The sequence below is a fragment of the Octopus bimaculoides genome, chromosome 8 (genome assembly GCF_046866305.1).
Source record: "Octopus bimaculoides isolate indiv1 chromosome 8, ASM4686630v1, whole genome shotgun sequence".
Classification (NCBI taxonomy): Eukaryota; Metazoa; Mollusca; class Cephalopoda; order Octopoda; family Octopodidae; genus Octopus; species Octopus bimaculoides.
In genome coordinates this window covers 88,364,944-88,389,734 of record NC_142935.1, presented here as the reverse complement: position 1 = coordinate 88,389,734, position 24,791 = coordinate 88,364,944, and the positions used below count along the sequence as shown (strand labels likewise).

General features: G+C 33.7%; 1 protein-coding gene across 1 annotated transcript in view; it reads left to right on the top strand.

Annotated features, from left to right (window-relative positions):
* Positions 1-4,686: 4,686 nt before the first annotated feature.
* Positions 4,687-24,791, top strand: part of LOC106868781 (hillarin) — a 124,037-nt gene continuing 103,932 nt past the window's right edge. Inside the window, exon 1 of the mRNA XM_014914199.3 lies at positions 4,687-5,489. Coding sequence (XP_014769685.1) covers positions 5,317-5,489 — 173 coding nt within the window. The 5' untranslated portion in view covers positions 4,687-5,316. The remainder of the gene's footprint in view (positions 5,490-24,791) is intronic.

The window sequence follows — 24,791 nt, the reverse complement described above, 5'->3', positions numbered from 1 at the left end:
GTCATACCGGCCATGACGAAGGGAAATAGCCCTGAAACTCGAGTCGCCTTTATATATTTATATTTATATATTTATATATTTGATCCTTTATATTGAACACTCAATATTTCATCTACATTCAATACTTTCTTTCATGGTGCCATCCATTTTTATTTTATTCTATTTTATATTGTATATTGCATATTATATTATATATTGCATATTCCATATTCTATACCCCACATTAGTTCTGCAGGAATATAAATAAAACATAAAAAACAGACAGTGTTGGAACTCTTTTAAACAAAATAATATATTCCTCTATACACAATCATACAAAAAAAACACCTTTTTTGTATTTATTTTTACTCGCATATATATATATATATATATATATATATATATATATATATATATATAATAATATTAGGGACAAAATCTAAAATTACAGGTAAAAAACTCAATTAAAATCAATTTATAAAAAATTAAAATTAAATTGAGCCTTATAGATAAAGTATATATAAAATATATAGTTTTAGGGAAAATAACCAATTTTCAAGAACTCATCGATGAAAATCCACTATCACATATAGGAAAATTAATAATTAAAAGCACTATAAATGAGTATAATATAAAGTAAAGTAAATATCATAAGATAAATATAATAAAAAGATTACACGTGTTTCATAACCAATTTTCAAATAGAAAATAAATTTAAATCGATTAAAATCAATTGAAATTATCGAAAATAAGTTCTATTCAAAAATACAGCTACTCGTCAGAATGTAAGTAGAACAATAATTAGATATATATCTCAACCAGCAATAAGTACCAAATGAATTAATATGAAATACTTATTATTACGATCTGACGAGTAGCTATATTTTTGAATAGAACTTATTTTCGATAATTTCAATTGATTTTAATCGATTTAAATTTCTTTTCTATTTGAAAATTGGTTATGAAACACGTGTAATCTTTTTATTATATTTATCTTATGATATTTACTTTACTTTATATTGTACTCATTTATTGTGCTTTTAATTATTAATTTTTCTATATGTGATAGTGGATTTTCATCGATGAGTTCTTGAAAATTGGTTATTTTCCCTAAAACTATATATTTTATATATATATATATATATATATATATATATATATATATATATATATATATATATATATATAATTTATATTATTATTATTATTATTATTATTATTATTATTATTATTATTATTATTATTATTATTATTTTATATATATATATATATATATATGTGAGAAAAAGTCAAGGTAGAAAATGCTAAAATAATTTTATAAAAAACATTTTAGTACCGGTTTCAGTCATTGAGACTTTTTCAACTGTAAGTATGGAAAACAATTAAAGATTCGTGGCTTTCTTGTCAATGACAATACACTTCAAATGTTTGAGTTACCATTGTTGAAGTGGATGGCTTATTTATCATTATTGTAGACTATATATGGATCTCGTTGGTGGTTGCATGAATAAAAACTGAAGCAAACTCATGGACATTTAATCAAAATATTTTTTGCCGGATATAATGTTAGTTGGTGTGGTTATTTACAATGAACAAATTAATAATTACCAACTGGGTGGAGAGGAAAACTGCTCAGTGAATATAGAAAGCTGTCTGTGTGACATCATGTGTGTCCAAGTGTCGGGAGTTGTCTACACAAAAGTCCGAGATGATCCATAGACCGTCTGGTCTATGAGTGGACTACATGGAATGAGGTGGGGTATGTGAATCAGTCGGCTGTCCTCAATCATCTACCACGAGTTAAGTGCCAGATTGGTTTTATTGGGGACAAAAGGGTGAATTTCAGAACATTCAAGAAAGCCATATCACGCCACAGCTTCATGCTGATTGGTCGATTTATAGATCAATCACGTGTAACTGTGCTGGCTTACTTGTGTCACCTAACTGAGTACCTAGCAGTCAGGGTTTTAATCCACGCTTCAACTTTAAACTGTGTCCAATAATGGATCCCTGGTTCAGAAGTTTCAGAGTTTTGAGGAGTATAGAACCACTCCTTAACCACTCATTGTTCCCAGGTTTACTCTGACCCAGTGTAGTAGCACTTGTCAGGGCCCTAGCAATGAGTTAACTAGTATATTGACAACTGGGAGATAAAAACCCTTAGTTTACATTAGAACTTCCTTCTAGGACAGTGGTTCTAAAACTGTAGGGGGCTGTGAAGTGATTTTAGGGAGACCATGAACAGATGCTGCAGTATTGTGGCTTGAGACAGTTAAGTTTAAAATATGTAGATATAATGGTTGATTGTGCATGTGCCATCGGTATTTTTCGTTTCTCATTTGTTTTGTAATCAATTGATCAACTGGTTCCCCATATTTTCATGTGCTTTTTATTGTATCCCAATGGGCATTGTCTGGATTAAGTTGTGGTTTTCGGGGTTGCGGATCTATGGGCAGTGCAGTTCATAGTCCAGAATTTACGGTACACGAATGTATGTCATTTTTTTTTCCATGTTGATTATCCTGCATTTTATAGGGGACCACGAATCATCGAAAAAACTGTAAGGGGACTGGCACATAAAACTTTTAGAAACAGGAGTGGCTGTGTGGTAAGTAGCTTGCTTACCAACCACATGGTTCCAGGTTCAGTCCCACTGCATGGCACCTTGGGCAAATGTCTTCTACTATAGCCTCGGGCCGACCAAAGCCTTGTGAGTGGATTTGGCAGACGAAAACTGAAAAAAGCCCGTCGTATGTGTGTGTATATGTATGTGTATGTGTTTGTGTGTCAGTGTTTGTCCCCCTAGCATTGCTTGACAAACGATGCTGGTGTGTTTACGTCCCCGTAACTTAGCGGTTCGGCAAAAAAGACCGATAGAATAAGTACTAGGCTTACAAAGAATAAGTCCCGGGGTCGATTTGCTCGACTAAAGGCGGTGCTCCAGCGTGGCCGCAGTCAAATGACTGAAACAAGTAAAAGAGTAAAAGAGTAAGAGTAAGGTAAACTCATAAAAAAAGCAAAGTGTAATTAGTTTCTGATCTTCTAAGCTTCTCTTGTGCCACCGATGTTAAAGTTGTTTGTGCTGAAAAGTGGGCTCAGTGCTTTGCAACACTATCCACTCAAAACAAAAGAACTTCCTGGACTCTTGCATTGAGTAGTGACTGTTACTCAGTCACGAGCCGACTTTCATCATGTATGGAATATCTTTTATGTATGTGTGTATTGCTACCTAAGTGTAAGCATATATGTATAGATGGAAGAATCGTTGGTGCATCGGATAAAATACCTGACGTCATTTAGCTACATAAAATTTTATGTTCTGAGTTCAAATCTTGCTGCTGTCAACTTTGTCTTTCATCCATCCAGAGTTGATAAAATAAAGACTCAGTTAAGTACTGACGCTGTCTTCTTTTTTTTTTCAATCAGTATTTTTTTCTTATTCCTACAATGCGTCCTAGGTGCAAATGGAATTACAAGACAAACGCTCTGAGGAGGAAAGTTAGGCAAAGTTTCGGATCAGGACGCTCACATTAGTTGGATTTTCTCTGTTTTGACGAGGATTTTTTCAATATATTTTTTCATCATTAGCCTTCTGAATGGTGGTGGTGGTGGTGGTGGTGGTGAGGGTTGTCATCCTTTTATGAAAGAAAAGTTTTGAAAATTTGTGATTTTTTTCCACTTTTCTAATGGTTTTTAAGTACGTAGTGCCAAAACAATTGGCCAGGATCGGTCAGGAAAGGGTGGTGAGGGAAGGGGTGAGGTGAAAATAAAATCGTCAGAAATTTTCTTCATAAAAAGATGCCCCCACCTCCACCCAAACATATTGCAAGACGTGCTGAAGAAAGGAAAAATCGGTAATTTTTCAAATTAACACCCGTACGATCTTCACTAGGGTCTTAGGGTTTTAGGGTCAGGGTTAGGATTTTAGGGTTAGGATTAGGGTTAGGGTTACGGTGTTAGGGTTAGGGTTTAAGCGTTTGGGTTAGGGAATTCCGTCCCTAACCGTAACCCTAAAGGTAATTTTTCAGATTAACACCCGCACGATTACCTAACCCTAACTCTAAAATCCTAGACCTAACCCTAATCCTTACCCTAATTCTAACCCTAACCCTAAACCCTAACCCTGACCCTAAAACGTAACCCTAAACCTTAACCCTAACCCTAATCCTAACCCTAAAACCCTAACCCTGACCCTAAAACCCTAACCGTAACACCCTAGTGAAAATCGTGCGGGTGTTAATCTGAAAAATTACCACCCTAAACACTAACCCTAACCCTAAAATCCTAACCCTGACCCTATAACCTTAAGCCTAACACTCTAGAGAAGATCGTGCGGGTGTTAATCTGAAAAATTACCGAAAAATCTTCGTCAAAACAGAAAAGATCCAACTTATGTGAGTGTTTCTGATCCGAAACTCAGCCGAAAGTTGAATCTATAGAGATGGACATGTAAACTGGTTGGAATAGCTGGTCAAATCCAGGCAGAGTGTAAATTACTGAAGAGTTAAACGCATCGATAGTAAGTATGTAATATGTATACGTAAGCTCTCACATTAGCATGTATGTGCGTGTGTTTAGATAAGAATAAGAGAGAGAGAGGGGAGAGAGAGAGAGAGAGGAGCGCGAGCATGTGTAAATGTTTTTATGTATGAGAGAGTATGTTTATGTACGAGAGGAGAGCGCGCGTGTGTGTATGAGAGAAGGAGAGAGAGAAAGAAAGAGAAAGTAAAGGAGAAGGAGAATTAGAGACTAACTGCTTATGTATTGGTGTGACCACCTGTGACAGTGTGTGCACATGTATGTGTGTGAGTGAAGTTTTTTTAATCGAGGGAGAGTAAACAAGTTTCGTATTGGTTTTTTTGACAGTTCTTGTATTGTACAAACATACATATGCACACACACACACACACACGCCTTCTCTCATTCTCTCTTACACTCTTCTATACACACACACACACACACACACTCTTCTGAACTTAAACTTTCAGATTTTCACACACACAAACACGAACACGTTTCTGGTCTAAACTTTCCTTGTGGAGAGAGAAAGCAAGAAGATATTGACTGGAGCAGTAAGAAAGAGGGAGAAAAAGGAAAGAGAGAAGGAAAACAAGAAGACATTAACTGGGATAGTGAGAAAGAAAGAGAGAAAGGTTGACAGAGAGAGAGAGACAGAGGAAGAGGGTGATATAGACAGACGAAGTCCAGAGCAAGAGTCAACAAAGGAATATCACAACTAACATTGTTACTGCTAATAATAATTCACAACAATAACATAGCCTATGCATTGTTGTTAGTGGTGAATAGTTTCCTAGTGTGTTTCTCCAACGGACAGTCATGTCGATAGAGGACGATAAAAATGGTCAAGTGGAGAGAAGATTTCAGAATTTATCCCATATATTCCAGCCTATCCAGGAGAGGAGTAAATGTTTCCGATGTGATAATATTGTCTACCAATACGAGAGAGCTGGCCCTGTTCATGATGTTATTTTTCATAAACAATGTTTCAGGTAAGTGGCGACTGATGTGAAGAGGTGTGCAATGGAGTATGGGTGGTGGTGGTGATGTATAATTGTTGCCGATGAGCCCCAAGTCAGAGGTGATTGAGCAAGACCTATGATGAAATATAGGTATACTTACCCAAGTGTGTACCCATCCCCCGCCTCAACTTTGTTTCTGCACATAACTTTCAGAAAAATGAATATTTTCCTAATAAAATTTTCTAGATTAACTATTATTTTAATGTGGAAAAAACGAGAAAACAAGTTAGTGGGCGCACACACGTTCTGACACAACTATTTTCCCAATATTTTAAGTTTTAATGTGTGTGTGTATTTGTGTGTGAATTTATGCGCGCTCACAAATTTCTGTTTTGTTTCTCACATTAAAGTTCAATACATCCTAAGCTACACCATCGGAATTCTTTCAGATGTCATAAAAAATCTTCATTTTTGTGAAAATTGTAAGGAAATAAAGTCGATGGTGGGGGCATTCTTATGTAGATATATGGAACTAACTTCTATGACTGTTCTAAGTATTCCTGCAGAATAGAGTTGGAAGTTATCGAGTGCACTATGCACCATAAATCGTGATTTCTTCGAACAGATTAAGCATCAGAAATTACGAATCAGAAAAAAGGTGGGTAGAGAGTTAACACCGACCCCATTAATTATTCAGTGATGATTTTCTTTTTAATATATGTTTTAAGCATTTGAAAGGATTCTTCAAAATAATGCGTGACATATTTTTTAAAAAAGCGTTACAAAAGACCAGATAAAAAAAATTTACGGAGGAAAAATCACTCTCACCTGCCAAAAATAGGGTGGGGGTGCCTATTCGTTTGCTACAAGACTTAAAACTATCAAACTCACAGGAATTCTTTTTTTAATCCTTTGGCGCACTGGAAAATTTCCGACTCTATTCTATAGGAATGTCCTACCCTTTATTTGCTTAAAGGTATGTTGAAAAACATATTTAAAGATCTATTCTTTAATTTAAGTCGGTAAGGTTTTGATATAACAGATCGGATAATTACTCAGAAGCTTCACCTTAAGTGAAGACTTTATTTATTTCATATACTAAGTGGAGAAAGGAAGAGGACTGAGTGAATGAGAAAGTGAGTGTAAGGGTGTTTTTTTTTTATTATGGTAAAAAAAAAGTTTGAACAACTAAATCCAGCCACGTACCTGTAGGAGTTATATCCTAATTTCGTGAGCTTATTTTCTACACTTTTTGGAAATATACACCTCATTTCTTTTTCTGCTGTGTGTGTGTGTGTGTGTGTGTGTACATACATTGAATAGATAAGTGAAGTGAGGTGAGAGATGTTTATTCCATTCGTGTGTGTGTGTGTATTATATATATATATATATATATATATATATTTATATATATATAGAGAGAGAGAGATAGAGAGAATTATTACAAATTAAAAGGGTAAAGGATTATCAATTTATTAATTAATAAATCAATTAACAATTAATAATTTTTACCAAGCCCATCGGTATGAAAGCACCATTATTGGTGGAGAACTTATTTAAAAGCTCATATATATTTATAAACATAATTAAGGGATCAGCAAATATTTGCTTCACCATATACCAAAGTTCAGAAATAGCAGCTAAAAAAGCTGAGAATCCCACATATCTGTGCAATTCTCAGCTTTTTTAGCTGCTATTTCTGAACTTCGGTATATGGTGAAGCAAATATTTGCTGATCCCTTAATTATGTTTATATATAGATAGATAGATAAATGGATAGATAGATAGACCTGACGTGCCTATGTACTTTTCGTGATTATAGCACATTTATCATTCATTTTTCTATTTTCCTATGTACTTTACATTACTGTTTTGACCAAGGTAAATAATACGCACACCCGGTGTTTAAGGTCTAGGGCTAGGTTACGTCGAAAATGGGTGGGGTGCATATTCTTTACCTCCGTCACTGCTTTCTGCCCTTACTTTGTACGTTTTCTAACAAGTTGTAGTACACCAAAGCCCTGCAAACAATAAAGCCATTATTACTAGCAGTAACAGTGTAAAATGAATATTAAAAGCTATATAGCCTGTTACTTCTTTCATAAGCCATAAATTTTGGCGCGCCCGAAACAAACAATATGTATGTACGTCTCTTTCTTTCTCTCTCTGTCTTTATATATACAGAGAGACTAAAATGGGAGGAGGGTGATGTGGCTAATGGTCAAATTGATAAAGTGTCTTACAAAATGCCTTGTGGTATTTAGTTACGTACCCCTCTCTCTAAATTCTGAATTTAAATTGTCGTAGGGGTCGACTTCACATTCCGTGTTTCCTGGGCTGAGGAAAAAAAAAAAAAAAACAACAGAAACTGCCAGCTAAGCCACTGCACACGATATAATCCATACCATTTCTTCCACTTGTTATATTACTGACATTCTGCAATGATAGAAATAGAAATATTTTAATTTCGTCTCGCAAATTTCAATTGAAAACAAATTATTGATTTATATTTTTAAGTAAAGTATAGCAGGTGTGTGTAGAGGCGCAAGCGTAGTTGTGTGGTGAGATGCTTGCTTCCCAGCTACATGGTTCCAGTTTCAATCCCACTGCGTGGCACCTTGGCCAAGTGTCTTCTATAGTTTCGTCTACACCTCCGTAACTCATCAGTTCAGCAACAGAAACCGATAGAAAAAAAAGGTATTAGTCCATTCATTCAACTATCCTCAATTTAATGACTGAAACAAGTAAAAGATATATAGTGTAAATGACATGGAATCCGTTTGCATGGAATCCGCATGCATTGAATCCGTTTGCTGCCTAGTACAGCAAAGCAGAGATGAGAATTAATGTTGTGAAGAAAGTTTTCCCAGTGCATGTTAGATGAACATCACTGAAGCAAGTGGAGAAGTTTAAGAATTTTGGCGCCATATTCATGAGTGGTGGGAAGTAGGTAGCTGAATTGCATGCTAGAATTGCTGGTATTGACACGGTAACATACCAGCTCCAGCATTTTATACTCAGAAGATTCTCAGGAGAGAGAAGGTTGGTAAAAATGCCAAACTTGATATCTTCAATTCTGTTTCCACACCTATCCTTACCTGTGGTCATGAATGTTGGGTAATAACCAAAAGAGTACAATTACGAATATGGAGTTCCTCTGAAGGATCTCTGGCATACCATTACTCAACAGGGTACATAACTCAGAAGTCAAGGAGTCTTTCTAGATTGAGAGGTCACAGCTCCAATGTTATGGACACATGATTAGAATGTTGCAGGAAAGAATCGTAAGACAGGTTTTTTATGCTTAGCCAACTAACCTAGAGATAGACTAAGAACAAGATGGTAGGATAATATTCATTGTCTCAGTTGGCCACACTTGGGAATCCAGCCAGAAAGTGTAATGATGGTTGCTTCTGATAAGACCCCATGATCCTCCTAGGTAAAATGGGCGGAGAAAATGGATATATGGATATATAGTGTGGGGCTGGATTCGGTAGTAACTCTGTGTATTTCTAATGCAGCACTTGACAGAACATTGGCTATTTATTATATCATTCTGGGACTTAAAAACTTTACAAGCCCACTGGTGCAAGAACCCCAGGTGCCTTACTGATAAAACTACTGGGCAAGTATTTCAAGAGTAACAAATAAAATGAGGAAAAAATTAAGAATCTATTAACACAACTTTAATATTCATTGCAACTGTTCTTGTCCCACTCCATTTTCAACCAAATTGCATGTAATTGATTATGTGTGAAAAATTATGGAATAGTGGCACTTCATTAGACTAGCATTAAAGTCATGCCTCTTTGCTATATATATATATATATATATATCGCCATGATAGATTGCTGACCACTACATTTATATTTTTTTCTCCTTGTTTCTCGCCTTATTTCTTTCTGTGTTCCTTTCAGTTGAAGAGCGTAGCTCGAAACGTCAAAGACTTTCTCTATTCCTGAGCGTTAAACTAATACATCCATTTGTTGTTTACACCACCTGTCTTCGTCTGTTGTTTTTTTCGTAAATTCTCCCATATATATATATATATATATATATATATATATATATATATATTATGTGTATTTCTTCTATCTTAATGAATAAAAATTCTTCTGATAGAATAAATGGGTTAATAGAAACCAATGTAGCAAAGAACACAAAATAACTGTGGTTAGCTCTTGTTTTTAAGGCAGGAAGTCCTTGAAATTTTGGGTATTTGAGTATATTTAAGAATTTAAGGATTGGAGAAAACGCATGTTATAATTGCATACTTTATTCCTACATATGTTTCAAAGGATTACAACCTGTGTGATCCATAGGGATCTTTGATATTAAAATTGTAACCTTCTCATCAGGGAAAGCATGGGAATCATCTTAAACGTAAGACATTATGACCGATTATGAAAGCAATAGATGGATAAGGTTCTGACTTGATTCATTTGAAAAAAACCGTTAGAGAATTGGACGCTGCCGGATAGTGGGTTGGACAACACATACCAATCAATGTGTAAGAGCGTACATGCATACATAAATACACATACACAAACACACACATATACATGCATACTGATACACACACACAAACATATACATATATATATATGCGCATATACACATACATACACATGTGCACCCGTATATACATATGTATACATATATATATACATATATACACACACACACACATATATACATATACATACACACCCATATATATACACACACTCATACGTCCACATTTATACATATGCACATACGTACCCACGCATATACAAATATACACATGTGTGCGTGTCCCCATATACACATATGTATCCATCTACATATACACACATGTATAAATAGAAATATATTCATGCACATACACATAGCTATACATCTACGCCTATTACCTAATCAAATAAACAGATTCGCATATACATATACATACATGAATACATACGCAAACACACGTATGCACATACATACATACATAATACATATACATATATACATATATACATATATATACATATATATATGTGTATATATAAAAGAAAAATAACTCAAGTGTTTTATATATACACATATATACACACACCCACATACATACATGCACATATCCATATATGTGTGTGTGTGTGCATGCATACATATACATATACATACACATACATATACATACATAAACACACATACACGTATACATACATAAATACATACACACACATACATATAGAAATATGCACTTACATACAGAACTTAATAACGTATATATATATATATGGTTTTATATAAATACATACACAATTATACATGCTTACATATACGTAGATTTGTACACACACACACACACACACACACACACACATATATATATATATATATATATATATATATATATATATATATATATATATATATATATATATATATATATATATATAATATATATATATATATATACTCACAAGCATACATACATACACCCCCACACAGGTATACATGTATACATACATACATACAGATACACTCATCCACACACCTATATACCCATATACATACATATATATATATACATATATACATACATATACACATACATACATATATATACATATATATACATATATATATATATATATACATATATATATATATATATTCTTATACATATATATATATACACATACACACAAATACATGTACATACACACACATATACACATGCACACATACCCATACACATACATACATATATACATACACATACACACACATACAGATACATACACAGACACACACATATATATACACACACACACACACACACACACACACACACACACATATATATATATAGAGAGAGAATTGGACGCTGCCGGATAGTGGGTTGGACAACACATACCAATCAATGTGTGAGAGCGTACATGCATACATAAATACATATACACAAACACACGCATATACATGCATACTGATACACACACACACACATATACATATATATATATGCGCATATACACATACATACACATGTGCACCCGTATATACATATGTATACATATATATATACATATATATACACACACACACATATATACATATACATACACACCCATATATATATAGTATATATAGTATAGCTTTAACTATTACACCGGTTAAATATGTACTAATTTTATCTTCATTATTATTATTTTAAACTTCGTTCAACTTGTATTTAAAACAATGATAATTTAAAACAATGATAATTTAGGTAAGATGTTTTTTGTATATAATATACATGTTATTATTATGGATGAAGGGATGATTATTGAATGGTTATTATTTTGATATTATGATATTTTTAAAATAATTTTTCTATCTTTATATAATAAGTATTTCATATTAATTCATCTGGTACTTATTGTTGGTTGAGATATATATCTAATTATTGTTCTAATTACGATCTAACGAGTAGCTATATTTTTTAATAGAACTTATTTTCGATAATTTCAATTGATTTTAATCGATTTAAATTTCTTTTCTATTTGAAAATTGGTTATGAAACACGTGTAATCTTTTTATTATATTTATCTTATGATATTTACTTTACTTTATATTATACTCATTTATTGTGCTTTTAATTATTAATTTTTCTATATGTGATAGTGGATTTTCATCGATGAGTTCTTGAAAATTGGTTATTTTCCCTAAAACTATATATATTTTATATATACTTTATCTATAAGGCTCAATTTAATTTTAATTTTTTATAAATTGATTTTAATTGAGTTTTTTACCTGTAATTTTGGATTTTGTCCCTAATAATATTATTATATATATATATATATATATACATATATGTGTGTGTATATACACATGGATACACATGTGGACACGCACATTCACATAAACTTGTATACGCAATCATATACACACATTTATATTTACACATACATAAACATCTAAACGTTTACTTATATTTTTTTAAAAATAAAAATAAAGATAAAAAATACATCTACACAAATATGCTCCCATACTTATTCACAAGTACATTCATATTTGAACATATAAACAAACCTATGTTTTAATAAATACATTTTTACACAAAAATATCCATACATCCAAAAAATCATACGTAAATGCATATTTATATATTTAAAAAAAATAATATTGATAAGAGTCAGAACAAGGGTAAGAGTGAAATTATAAATGATAATGCGTATATGTACACAGAAAAATCAGTTAAAACACTTCTATTTTATGCAAAACCCTAAATATGTATACACAGACACACATACACACACATGTATATGCGTGGGTACGTATGTGCATATGTATAAATGTGGACGTATGAGTGTGTGTATATATATGGGTGTGTATGTATATGTATATATGTGTGTGTGTGTGTATATATGTATATATATGTATACATATGTATATACGGGTGCACATGTGTATGTATGTGTATATGCGCATATATATATATGTATATGTGTGTGTGTGTGTATCAGTATGCATGTATATGCGTGTGTTTGTGTATATGTATTTATGTATGCATGTAAGTTCTCACACATTTATATGCATGTGTTGTCCAACCCACTATCCGGCAGCGTCCAATTCTCTAACGGTTTTTTTCAAATGAATCAAGTCATAACCTTATCCATCTATTGCTTTCATAATCGGTCATAATGTCTTACGTTTAAGATGATTCCCATGCTTTCCCTGATGAGAAGGTTACAATTTTAATATCAAAGATCCCTATGGATCACACAGGTTGTAATCCTTTGAAACATATGTAGGAATAAAGTATGCAATTATAACATGCGTTTTCTCCAATCCTTAAATTCTTATATATATATATATATATATATATATATATATATATATATATTCAATTGTCACTAAAGTGACCGAGGGTGCTAGTAAGCACCAGCATTGCTAGAAATAAGAGTCAAAACAGCTCTTAGCTTCAGGCAAGCACTTATCTAATGACTGACTCCATCACTGATTCCTACAGTATTTTCTATGAATTGACAAGGCAAGTTAGATTTAGCCCTCGGCAATTGAGTAAGGGTCACTGATGAGGATTACTCAAATCCCAAATCATCTATGATCTGACTCTATCTCACTTGCTGTAGGGAACTTGTCTCTCTTGTTAGTCATTAGATAAATGCTTGCCCATGGCTAAGAGTTGTTTTGACTCCTATTTTTAGTACTGCTGGTGACTTGCACCTTTAGTCACTTTAGTGACAATTGTACTTTTGTCTTTTGGTTGTAAATTGCGAATAGCCACCTTAATAGTTATATATATATATATATATATATATATATATATATATATATATATATATATATATATATATATATATATACATATATATATATGCACCAGGTAGGATTGGGTAATCTCTGTGGTTCTGACCTATGGTTGGTTAGGGTCAAAATATCAGATAGGATTATTTCGGTTGTGTACACAGAGAAAACTAACCCCATGAGTATTTAGCCCCTAAGGGGATATCTTTTATCTTTTTATTTGTTTCAGTCATTAGACTGCTGCCATGCTGGGGCATCACCTAGAATCAACCTCAGTACTTCTATCTTTTTTCTAAGTCTGGCACTTATGTTAATGATCTTGTTTGCTGAACCTCTAAGTTACAGGGATGTAAACACACCAGCACCAATTGTCAAGCAGTAGTTGGGGGACAACACACACACACACACACACACACACACACACACATTCAACAGGCTTCTTTCAGAAATTAATGGAACAACAATGGAATAAGACTTCAGTAACTTCCAGCTTTCTTAAATGCTTCCCCAAATAAACATGCACTTTGTTTTAAAGGCTATAAGGTGATGCCTAAGCACTCAGCTTTAATTGCACTGCTTCTTATAGCACAAACAGCAAATGAAGATGACTACATAACTCCTCTTCCCTTGCCATTCTATTAATTTCATATCACAGCATATGTATGTATAGTGAGTTCTAACAGCATGATATTAATATCACTATACTTCAGTGAAATCTTAACATATATATGTATAAAAACACACACACATGCACACACACGTATGGTGATGCACACAGAAAAATAGAATCAAAATATGAGTATATGTATTTTGTTAATATTTAGCAGAAGCAACAGAGTTACTCTAGTGCTGAGAGTTTTAAATTAGTGTCAATGCATGAAACTTTTGGCCCTTGAGTTATTCTGTTGCTTTTGTTAAATGTTAATAAATAAATATGTGTGTGTATGTGTGCGTGTGTGTGTGTGTGTGTGTGTGTGTGTGTGTGTGTGTGTGTGTGTGTACAAAGTGTCCCAAAATTAAAGCAACTGAAGTTTCAGGCTTTAATAAAATTACGCATCATGGTAAAAGCTTAGTGTGTCTTCTTTTTGTTTCAGACTAAATAATTTCGGGTTTATAAATTAAATAATGGCTGTAGACTGAAATACAATCATAACCCTCCACAAAGGAGGTAAAAGTAATACGACTATAACAAAAAAGCTTAGAATTAACCGAAATACAGTCTGGAAAATTGTCTAGAAACTTCAAAAGACTGGTTCCAATGCTAATCGACCTGGACATGACCAAAAAAAAAAAAAAAAACAAGTGTGCAGACCCCTCAACTAATCAAAAGTACCAGAGAAATGATACAGTGAAATCTTCATTGTTCCATCAGAAAACTGGCTGCCACAGCAAAAGTAATCCGAACATTGATGTATCGAGTACTGAAGGAGGATCTCAGGACACACCCCTACAAGATGATCCTTTGTCATGAGTTCATGCAAGTTTATAGGGCCATGAGACTGGAGAAAAGTCATCTTATCCTGTGTCAGATTGCTGAAGGCCTGCTGCCCAACCTGGTGTTCACTGATGAAAAGAAATTTGACATCAAACACAGTAAACCACCAGAATGACTGGCTATGTCGAGGGTAGACTCATAAATCAATGTCAGAATCCATAGTCAGTTACGGTTTGGGCTGCTGTGACAGCCACTGGAAGGTCTCTTCTCGTTTTTGTTCCCTTTGGTTTTAAAATTAATACCCAGTGATACATTGGTGACATTCTGGATGCAGAACTGCTTCCATGGGCAAATGAACACTTTCATGGTGCACCTTGGAGCCTCCAGCAGGACGTGGCACCATCCCACAGCTCCAAACAGACACATCACTGGATTCAGAAAAGCATTTCATCATTCATAGACAAGGATATATGGCTGTTAAGAAGCCCCAATCTCAAACCATTGGATTTTTATGCTTAGTCCATTTTAGAGACAAGGGTCTTCAGCACTCCTCATGCTTCGCTTGACACGCTGAAGGTAAAACTTTACCATGAATGGGCTTCAATTCTGCAAGAATAGTCAAAAAATTTTTTTGTTCATTCCCTCGCTTTCAACACGTGTCTATGTGATAGATAAAGTAGTTTAGAGCCATTTGGCGTCTTCTTCCAGCATGTGACATTACCTCGTAATTGCCCTTATTATAATTTTATAATTATATTTATAAAATTATATACTTTGTATTAATTTATACCTTAATTGGTTTTTACATGCTAGCTACTTGATAAAATCCTATTTAGATTTTTATCCTTAATTGATATATATATATATATATATATATATATATATATATATATATATATATATATAAACTGGCTCCTGTGCAGGTGTCATGTAAAATACACCATTTTGAGCGTGGCTGTTGCCAGTACCGCCTGACTGGCCTTTGTGCCAGTGGCACGTAAAAGCACCTACTACACTCTTGGAGTGGTTGGCGTTAGGAAGGGCATCCAGCTGTAGAAACTCTGCCAAATCAGATTGGAGCCTGGTGTAGCCATCTGGTTTCACCAGTCCTCAGTCAAATCGTCCAACCCATGCTAGCATGGAAAGCGGACGTTAAATGACGACGATGATGAAATTGACAGAATGAGATAAAAAAAATCCAATGCTGTAAATAGTTTTCAGAATATTTATAAAGAAAAAGTCTTACAACTGTTTCCGGGATATTTTATATATCCCTTCATCAGAGACCATGCGAGAAAATGCTTGAGCATTCATTATTATCTGTATTTCATATTTTCTCTATAATAATTAATGCTCAAACATTTTCTTGCACCATCTCTGATGAAGGGATATATAAAATATCCCGGAAACAGTTGTAAGACTTTTTCTTTATAAATATTCTGAAAACTATCTACAGCCTTGGATTTTTTATCTCATTTTGTCAATTCATATATATGCATGCTAATACATGACCCATGTTGGACTCCTCACTTGTATCATTATTGAACCTGGAGCTTAACCATGGTCTATCCATAACACTTACTTAGCGTTACCTGCCACCTTTTGGGTCTTCTTGACACCAATATTTCTCATACCCTATACACACACACACACACACAGGGTTGTCCAAAAGTCACCTGACAGTAAATCAAAACCATTTAATTCCAAGATTTAGTTATGTTTAACAACTGAATGAGACTTTGCTAATAAATAGACAAATGTTGAAAACTCACAGCATTCATAATTGGAATGAATAAATAAAATCGAATATTAAGTATTTATGGAAGTTTGATATGCTGTCGGCTGACTTTTGGTCAACCTTGTACATATATATATATATATATATATATATATATATATATATATATATATATATATATATATATATATATATATGTGTGTGTGTGTGTGTGTGTGTGTGTGTATGCATGTATGTATATAAATATATATGTATATATATATACATACATACACTCTCTTTACTCTCTTTTACTTGTTTCAGTCATTTGACTGTAGCCATGCTGGAGCACTGCCTTTAGTTGAGCAAATTGACCCCAGGACTTATTCTTTGTAAGCCTAGTACTTATTCTATCGGTTGTCAAGTGATGTTGGGGGAACAACACACACACACACACACACACACACACACACACACACACACACACACACACACATATATATATACACACATACATATATATGACGGGTTTCTTTTGGTTTCCGTCTACCAAATCCACTCACAAGTCTTTGGTCGGCCCAAGGCTATAGTAGAAGACACTTGCCCAAGGTGCCACACAGTGGGACTGAACCTGGAACCATGTGGTTCGTAAGCAAGCTACTTTACCACACACACACATGCACATACAGACATGCAAAAACACACACATTCACATATATAGATGTGTATATCAATTCAATTGTTGTAGGTGTGTGTTAGTCGTTGAAAAGACACACAAACTGTTGTGTACATTTTAGCTTTATGATTATTTTATAACAATAATTATATTCTTATTTTCATTTGAAGTTATTATATTTATTGTGCAATAACAATAGCTATTTAAAATAATGATAACAGGTATTATTGTTATAAAATAATAATAATAATGGTTTTAACATAACACGAATATTCATGACTATAATGACATTGTTAAGATGCAATTACTGGACAAATTTGTGTGTGTAACGTATATACAGGGTGTTCGGACTAAATTTGACAGTTTGCATAAAAGGGGAAAAAAAAAACAACATAATATCCCGTCCAAAAATAAAAGTATTGAAAAATAAATATTGATTAGATTATTGTTGGGAGATAACAGTTTACTCAAAGAAGCCACCATCAGCTTCCAAGACAGCACTTTGAATCTGGTGCATGTATTCCTTATTGTGTCCCTGAGGAGGTTAGTAAACACCTCCTTGATGTTGGCGACCAGCTTGATCTTGATGTTGCAGGCAGAGTGGCTGGTGTCTCTGCCCCTCACACATAGTGATCCATGGAATTACAGTTGGGGAAATTAGGAGGCCAGAAATTGATACTGAAGTTGGAGCAATTTCTGCAGCAAACACTTTCTTAAGTTATAGTTAGGAGCAGAATCTTGTTGCTACACATATGGCCTTCCAGTAGCAACCCTATCCAGCCCTGTTCAAGGATATGAAGATGAATTTTGGGATGTGCATGCAGCCAGAACGTCTGCTGTGTCCCTTCCTGCTGGCAACAACATCTTAGACTCTTGTTGCAGCTGTCTATGTAGTGTCCACAGTTCACTGAACAGCAGCCATGATGTCAGCATTTTGATACTTGGTACAAATCATCATGATACAGGTAACTCTCTTCCAATGTTTAGATGACTTCTAGTCCTCTATGTCAGCTAACTTTTCTCAATTACAACTTAAATCTTTATGCTCTCCAATGCCATTGACTGTTCACCAATATATCAAGTTGTTTTTGAAAAGAAGAGCATAAAAGGTCATTAAATTTAGTCTGAAACTCTGTGTGTGTGTATACACACACATATATGTATATATATGAACAAACATATAAATGCAATACAAGGTGGAAAAAAATAGTACTCAAGTAGTGAAGGTAGAGTAAAATGCTTTTTTATTAAAGCTGCAAAAACATCACAAAAAAACTGTTAGTCAGAGTTTCGTATCTGTTTGTTGGACAGTTGTGATCAAGACTGGAATAAAATTTTATTCCAGTTTCTCCTGCAGCTGTCTTACCAGTAATACAGCATCAATGGTGTTTCTCCCTGGCACAAACCCAAATTGCATCTCATCTAAACTAATTCTCTCCCTAACTAGTTCGGCTGTGACCCTCTCCGTGACTTTCATCACCTGGTCCAACAGTTTGATACCTCTGTAATTATTCCTGTCTAATGCCTCGCCTTTACCTTTATAGCAGTTGACTATGGTGCTGCTACACCAGTCAATGGGTGTGACTCCTTCATGTATCACCTAGTTGACTATATGGGTGACTAAAATAGAGCCTACACCGCCAGATATTTTAAGCATCTCTGCAGTGATTCCTGACGGGCCAGGAGCTTTCCCTGTCTTCATGCCCTTAATTACTTTATCTACCAAGGTACTGTCAATTCAAATAGCTCGTCCCTTTGTTGGGTCGACATTTGGCAGACTCTCTTTCTCCCATTCATTCTCTTCATTTAGCAACCTTTCATAGTGGTGTTTCCAAGTGTCTCTCTTTGCAGCATCATTAAATGCAAGTGAGCCATGATCCATGCCAACACATTTCTCCCCTATGATATCACAATCCTCTCTCACACACTGTCTTGCAATATGAAACACTTCAAGTCTCTGGTCCTCACAACACAGAACATTGGCAAATTTTTTCTTATCTGCTTCCCCTCTGGCTAAATAAACCTGTCTCCTAGCTTCCCTTCTGGTGATTTGATACTGTTCCTTGCTACTACCACACTTCCAGTCCTTCTATGTCTGTTTCTTTTCCTTAATGGCCCTGTCAACAACATTGTTCCACCACCACGTTACCTTAGGTTGAAAGGGGACTTTTCACTAGCCACAGATTTGGTTAGTGGCTCTCAACAGGTTGTCCTGTAGGAACCTCCAGTTGTCCTCCACATTATGTGATGCTATATCCTCTTTTTCATCAAATGCTTCAAGTATTATATCTCTAAATCTCTGTCCATTCAGAGGATCCTTAAACTTCCAGACCCTTCTTTTCCTTACTGGTCGTCTTCTGGGAAACCATTTAGCCCTGATCTTGACCTACTAACCTATGTTGTGGGGTGCATTCTTCACCTGGGAATGTTTTAGCATTTAATTTATGTTTCTTTAAATCGTTTAAACATATATTTAATCCAATGTGGACATCTCATAGCCTGTTCTTGTCTAGTGTTTATAATGGTATATTTAGAAAGAAAATTTGGTACATTTCCTCCACACCAAAGTTACATATATTATTGCCTATTCTATAAGGTTTTGCTTTACTAATAATTTCCCAAGCACTGAAAAATACTTTCTTACTATCTTATAGTGCCCAAATTAACTTCCTAATGCTGGTAGTATTCATTTTGTCCCTATTTCTAAATGAATTTAAATGATTGGCAATTCTCTGCTTAATATAACATGAGCTAGCTCCTATATAGAAATATTCTCTATTCTCTGGGGTAATCTTACATCTGTATACAATGTTTTTATGTTTCAAGCAGACAGACCCTGTACCTTACACAATCACAACTAATAGTTCTAGAATTTCCATCACTATCATCCACTTCATCTACTCTAAATGTGATTTTTGTATTCTCCTGTCTATCTTCTAAGCTATTAGTCCTCTCCACAGAGAAAACACTGAGCACTTTGCCCTTTAGGATTCATATCCACTACTTCCAGGACAACTGTGGAGCTCCATCAGGTCTCTTCAACTCCATTGGTTGTCAAACCGTAGCTCCTATCCTGATACCCAGCTGTGTCACCCACAGTTTGTCTGCTCATGTTGACATTGTTACTATTTATTGATTTATAATTATTATTCTGGTTACTATTATTGCTACTACTCATGGAAACGTTTAAATTCATTATCATTGTGTGTAGCTATAATTTGTGCTAGATTTTTGCTATTACAGAAAGCTAATCTAACCTGCTTTTTATTAAAAATATTATATTTACTCCATGTTCTTGCTTAGCGTGCTGGTACAGAACTTAAGGAAGGGAAGAGCTCATCAGTTCTGTATTATATTTACTGTCTTTTGGAAAATATTTAGTCAATGCTGAATAAAGCAATTTCAGTATATTGGAAATTATTTGTTTTCCAAAGGGAATTATATACCATTCAATATAGCTAGAGATATCCATGTTACTAAGGTATGTATTTCTGTTTCTACCTAAGCTTTTTGAAAAAGTGTGTAATCTCTTTATCTGGTTCTTATTACAGCATTGGGTTTGTTTACTATTATATTTGACATTATATTTGTCAAATATTTGTATATTACTATTTATAGAGTTTATGTATTGTTTACCTACCCTATCTAAATGGAACCTCTCAGTAGGTCCATTCCTATCTAAGCTACTTTGTACTTTATTTGGCACACATTGAATTTAATTTGTACTCTTCTTGTTGTTTCTAGGAACTCGATTGTTATATTCTAATTGCACAGATTTCCTATCCTTAACACTTCTTACTGTTTGTTCAATTTGATTAATACTGTTTTCCATATTAAGCATACTATCATGATTATTGACAGTATGGTCCATCTCACTACTTATATTATTTGTACTATTAATACTATTATGAAATTTTAATTTTTCTCTATATCCTGCCTTCTCTAATGTGAAATTATTAAAGTCCTCATTTAGTTTGCTGAGAGTTTATTAATTTGGATTGGTATATTTTCTACTATTGATCGGGTTATACTTTTTGGGTGAATGCTATTTTTATGAATGTATCTAAGGTTTGTATTAGGTTTATGATAAGGCCTGTGTATACTTGTACTTAGATCTAAATTTGCATGAAGAAAGTTGACTGAGTTATGTTTCTCTTCTATAGATATTGAGAGTATATGTTTTTAAAGAACCTTAAGAAATTTTTTCCTATATTTTTCTATGTCCCAGTTTGAGGGGTTAAACTGGGTGAAAAGTGCATCATCTCTGTATAGGACTACTCCTATTTCTGGGAGTTCCTTATACAGGCAGAATAAAATGTACATCCCTACTAAGTCTGTTACTTGTGCAGACTCTGCTGATCCCATAGTTATATCAAATATCTCTGGTCTGTCCTTTCTCACCCAGTACTCTTCCTCAAATTTTATAATTGATTTCCTAGCCGCTAAAATAATGTCTACTTCTACTCTAGTAAGTGCTGAGTTTCTCATAACAAACATGAGTGCCTTATTTAAGAGGAGAGGATTAATGGAAGCATAATAGTTAGATATGTCGATTTGCATGAATCTTGTCTTGTTTTTATCTGGGATTTTAGTAAACCAGTCAGTTACCTTATATGAACTAGACCATAGTTTAAATTTAATGACATTCCTAATTGTAGGTATGTACTTACCTATGACAAGCTTACTTATCCTACCAAAGTCTGATTTAGAAGGGCAAATGAGTCTAACAGTAGGGTTAGTGTAAAAGTTATGACCACAGCCACTTGGCTGAAACACATAAATAAATAAATAAATAAATAAATATATATATATATATATATATATATATATTGAAATTAATAAAGATCATTTCCTCTGCTACACACTGTTAAGTGTGCATCTCGGTGTTTAGTATTGGTGCAACTTCATCAGGAAAATAACAGACCCATAGTTTAATAATTGTAATAACGATAACAAACCCAAAAGTAATTGGATACCTTTTAAAAAAAATAAGAATACTATTATACATTAGCAGAATGATGGCAATCAAGGATTTGAATTAAGAATTTGCAGGAACATACAAGAACATTGACCTACTTTAAGACCAAATGTAGCAATAAATTCTTAACTAGCCAGGGTAATATGAAGGTCAAGAGATATGTTACTATTTATAGAAGCGCTAACACTACATAAGGGAATAATTTTGGTCAAGTTCATACTCCTGTCAGATGATATCCGATCAGTAGTAATAATAGACTCTGATGAATTTGCACTGATAATTAACACCAATTGCACACTTAACAGTGTGCAGTGGCTAGCAGTGGAAACACGCATAAGTCTTGACAAAGAGTGATGTTATTAACTGTATAATAAAACTTGGATGTACAAATCTCCATTCTCCTGATCTGTATTAATTTCATTATTTTTTTTTATATATATGTGGTAATCTGAACTTTTACCTAATGATATATCTGGGTCATTTGGCCAAAATAGTGATAATTTTCATAACCATTACATTCATAGAGGTTGATTAAAATTTTTCTAGAGAAAGTGGATAACCAGCTGTCGCAATGATAAGAAGTTTCATAAGGAGCTGGTTCAAATAATACATGCTGTACTGTTGTGTTCAGATTATCATTGGTCATCGTTTTAGTTGGCTTTAAAGATCATTGAGATGGTATAAAAAATTGACCAAAGATGTAAATAAAGTTGAACAAATTAATGTAAGAAATATAAACAGTTAAATGTGGTTGTTAAGGAACAACAGAGAGAGAATATCCAAGTGAATAGAATTTCGATAAAAAAAATGCAATTGTCATGGTAGGTAAAAATTGTTCATTCACAAAAAAAGTATGTTACAAACAATGTGTGCAAATTTGCATGAAACAATGAAAAAAATTTTCTTTTTTGTAAATGTGCTCATGACATAAATACAATAAATATTAAAAAAATGGAGTATAATCTGTTGAGTAGAAAATACCAAGTTATTACATTACATATTGCATTATATGTATGTATGTATATATGTACGTATGTACATATGTAAATAGATAAAGATACATATGGCTGGTCTGTGGGGTTACCCTGGGTATCATGTCCATAAAGTGCTTAGCTTTATAGCTTTTCTTCAAACCCTAGCTTTGGCCTCTCTAGCAAATGGCGTCCCTATGTATGCATATACATATATGTGTGTGTATTACAGTTGTAGGAATTACCAGTGTTTCTTGAGCTTGCATCTTGTATATATTGAATTCTATTACGGTACCCAGCCTTAGCTAGAGCATCATCATAATAAGATTATGAGATTCAAAAATTTTTCTGGTAGCAGATAATCTAGAAATTCTAGGAGAAATATTCTTAACTAATCCCTGTAAAATCATGGGTGAATGGTTGGATGCTATGTTAATGTACTTAATATGATCATTCAATTTATTAAATGGTTTAAATAATCCAGAATCAAGACAGAAGGTAGCGTCAACAAAATTCACTCTACGATAATCCTTACCTATAGTAATATTTAGTCCTAAATTTTTGGAAAGTCTAAAGAAATTTTTTCCTATGCCTTTCTATTGTACTTTACTACTTGTGTCTAAAAAAAGTAAGGCATCATCCCTATATAGACCCCCTGTTACTTCAGGAAAGGAAGACTGGATTAATGAAAGGATATATATATATATTCTGACTAGGTCACTGGCCTGAGCAGAATCATGTGAGCCCATTGCTATATCAAATGCATTTTCCCTATCTAATCTACTCCATAATGTACCATCAAAATCTACTAAAGTGGCTTGCACAGCAAGAATAATATTTATTTCATGTCGGGACAAATTGGAATTTTCCATGCTCTGTCAATGATACTTTTACTAATAATATCTATATCGGATTTAGAAGGGCAAATCAATCTAACTGAGGGGGTCGATAAGAAAGTTACGTTTATGGTCCTTAAGCAAAATCCGGGGTTTTGGGGGAACGTAGGGTTCTGTTCTATCATCAATGGCTAGATCTTTGATGATTTGTAGCCCTGTATTGTTGATTCTCTTTAATATGTCATTACTAGCATGTCTATATTTGCTGTGTAATTCCTTCCTAATCATAGACCTACATAGATCAATATCAACAATGTAAACTGAACCAGTTTTTGTGTGTCTCGTATATTCCATCTTCTGTCTATCATTTGTTATTTATGTGTATATATATATATATATATATATATATATATATATATATATCTATATATACATG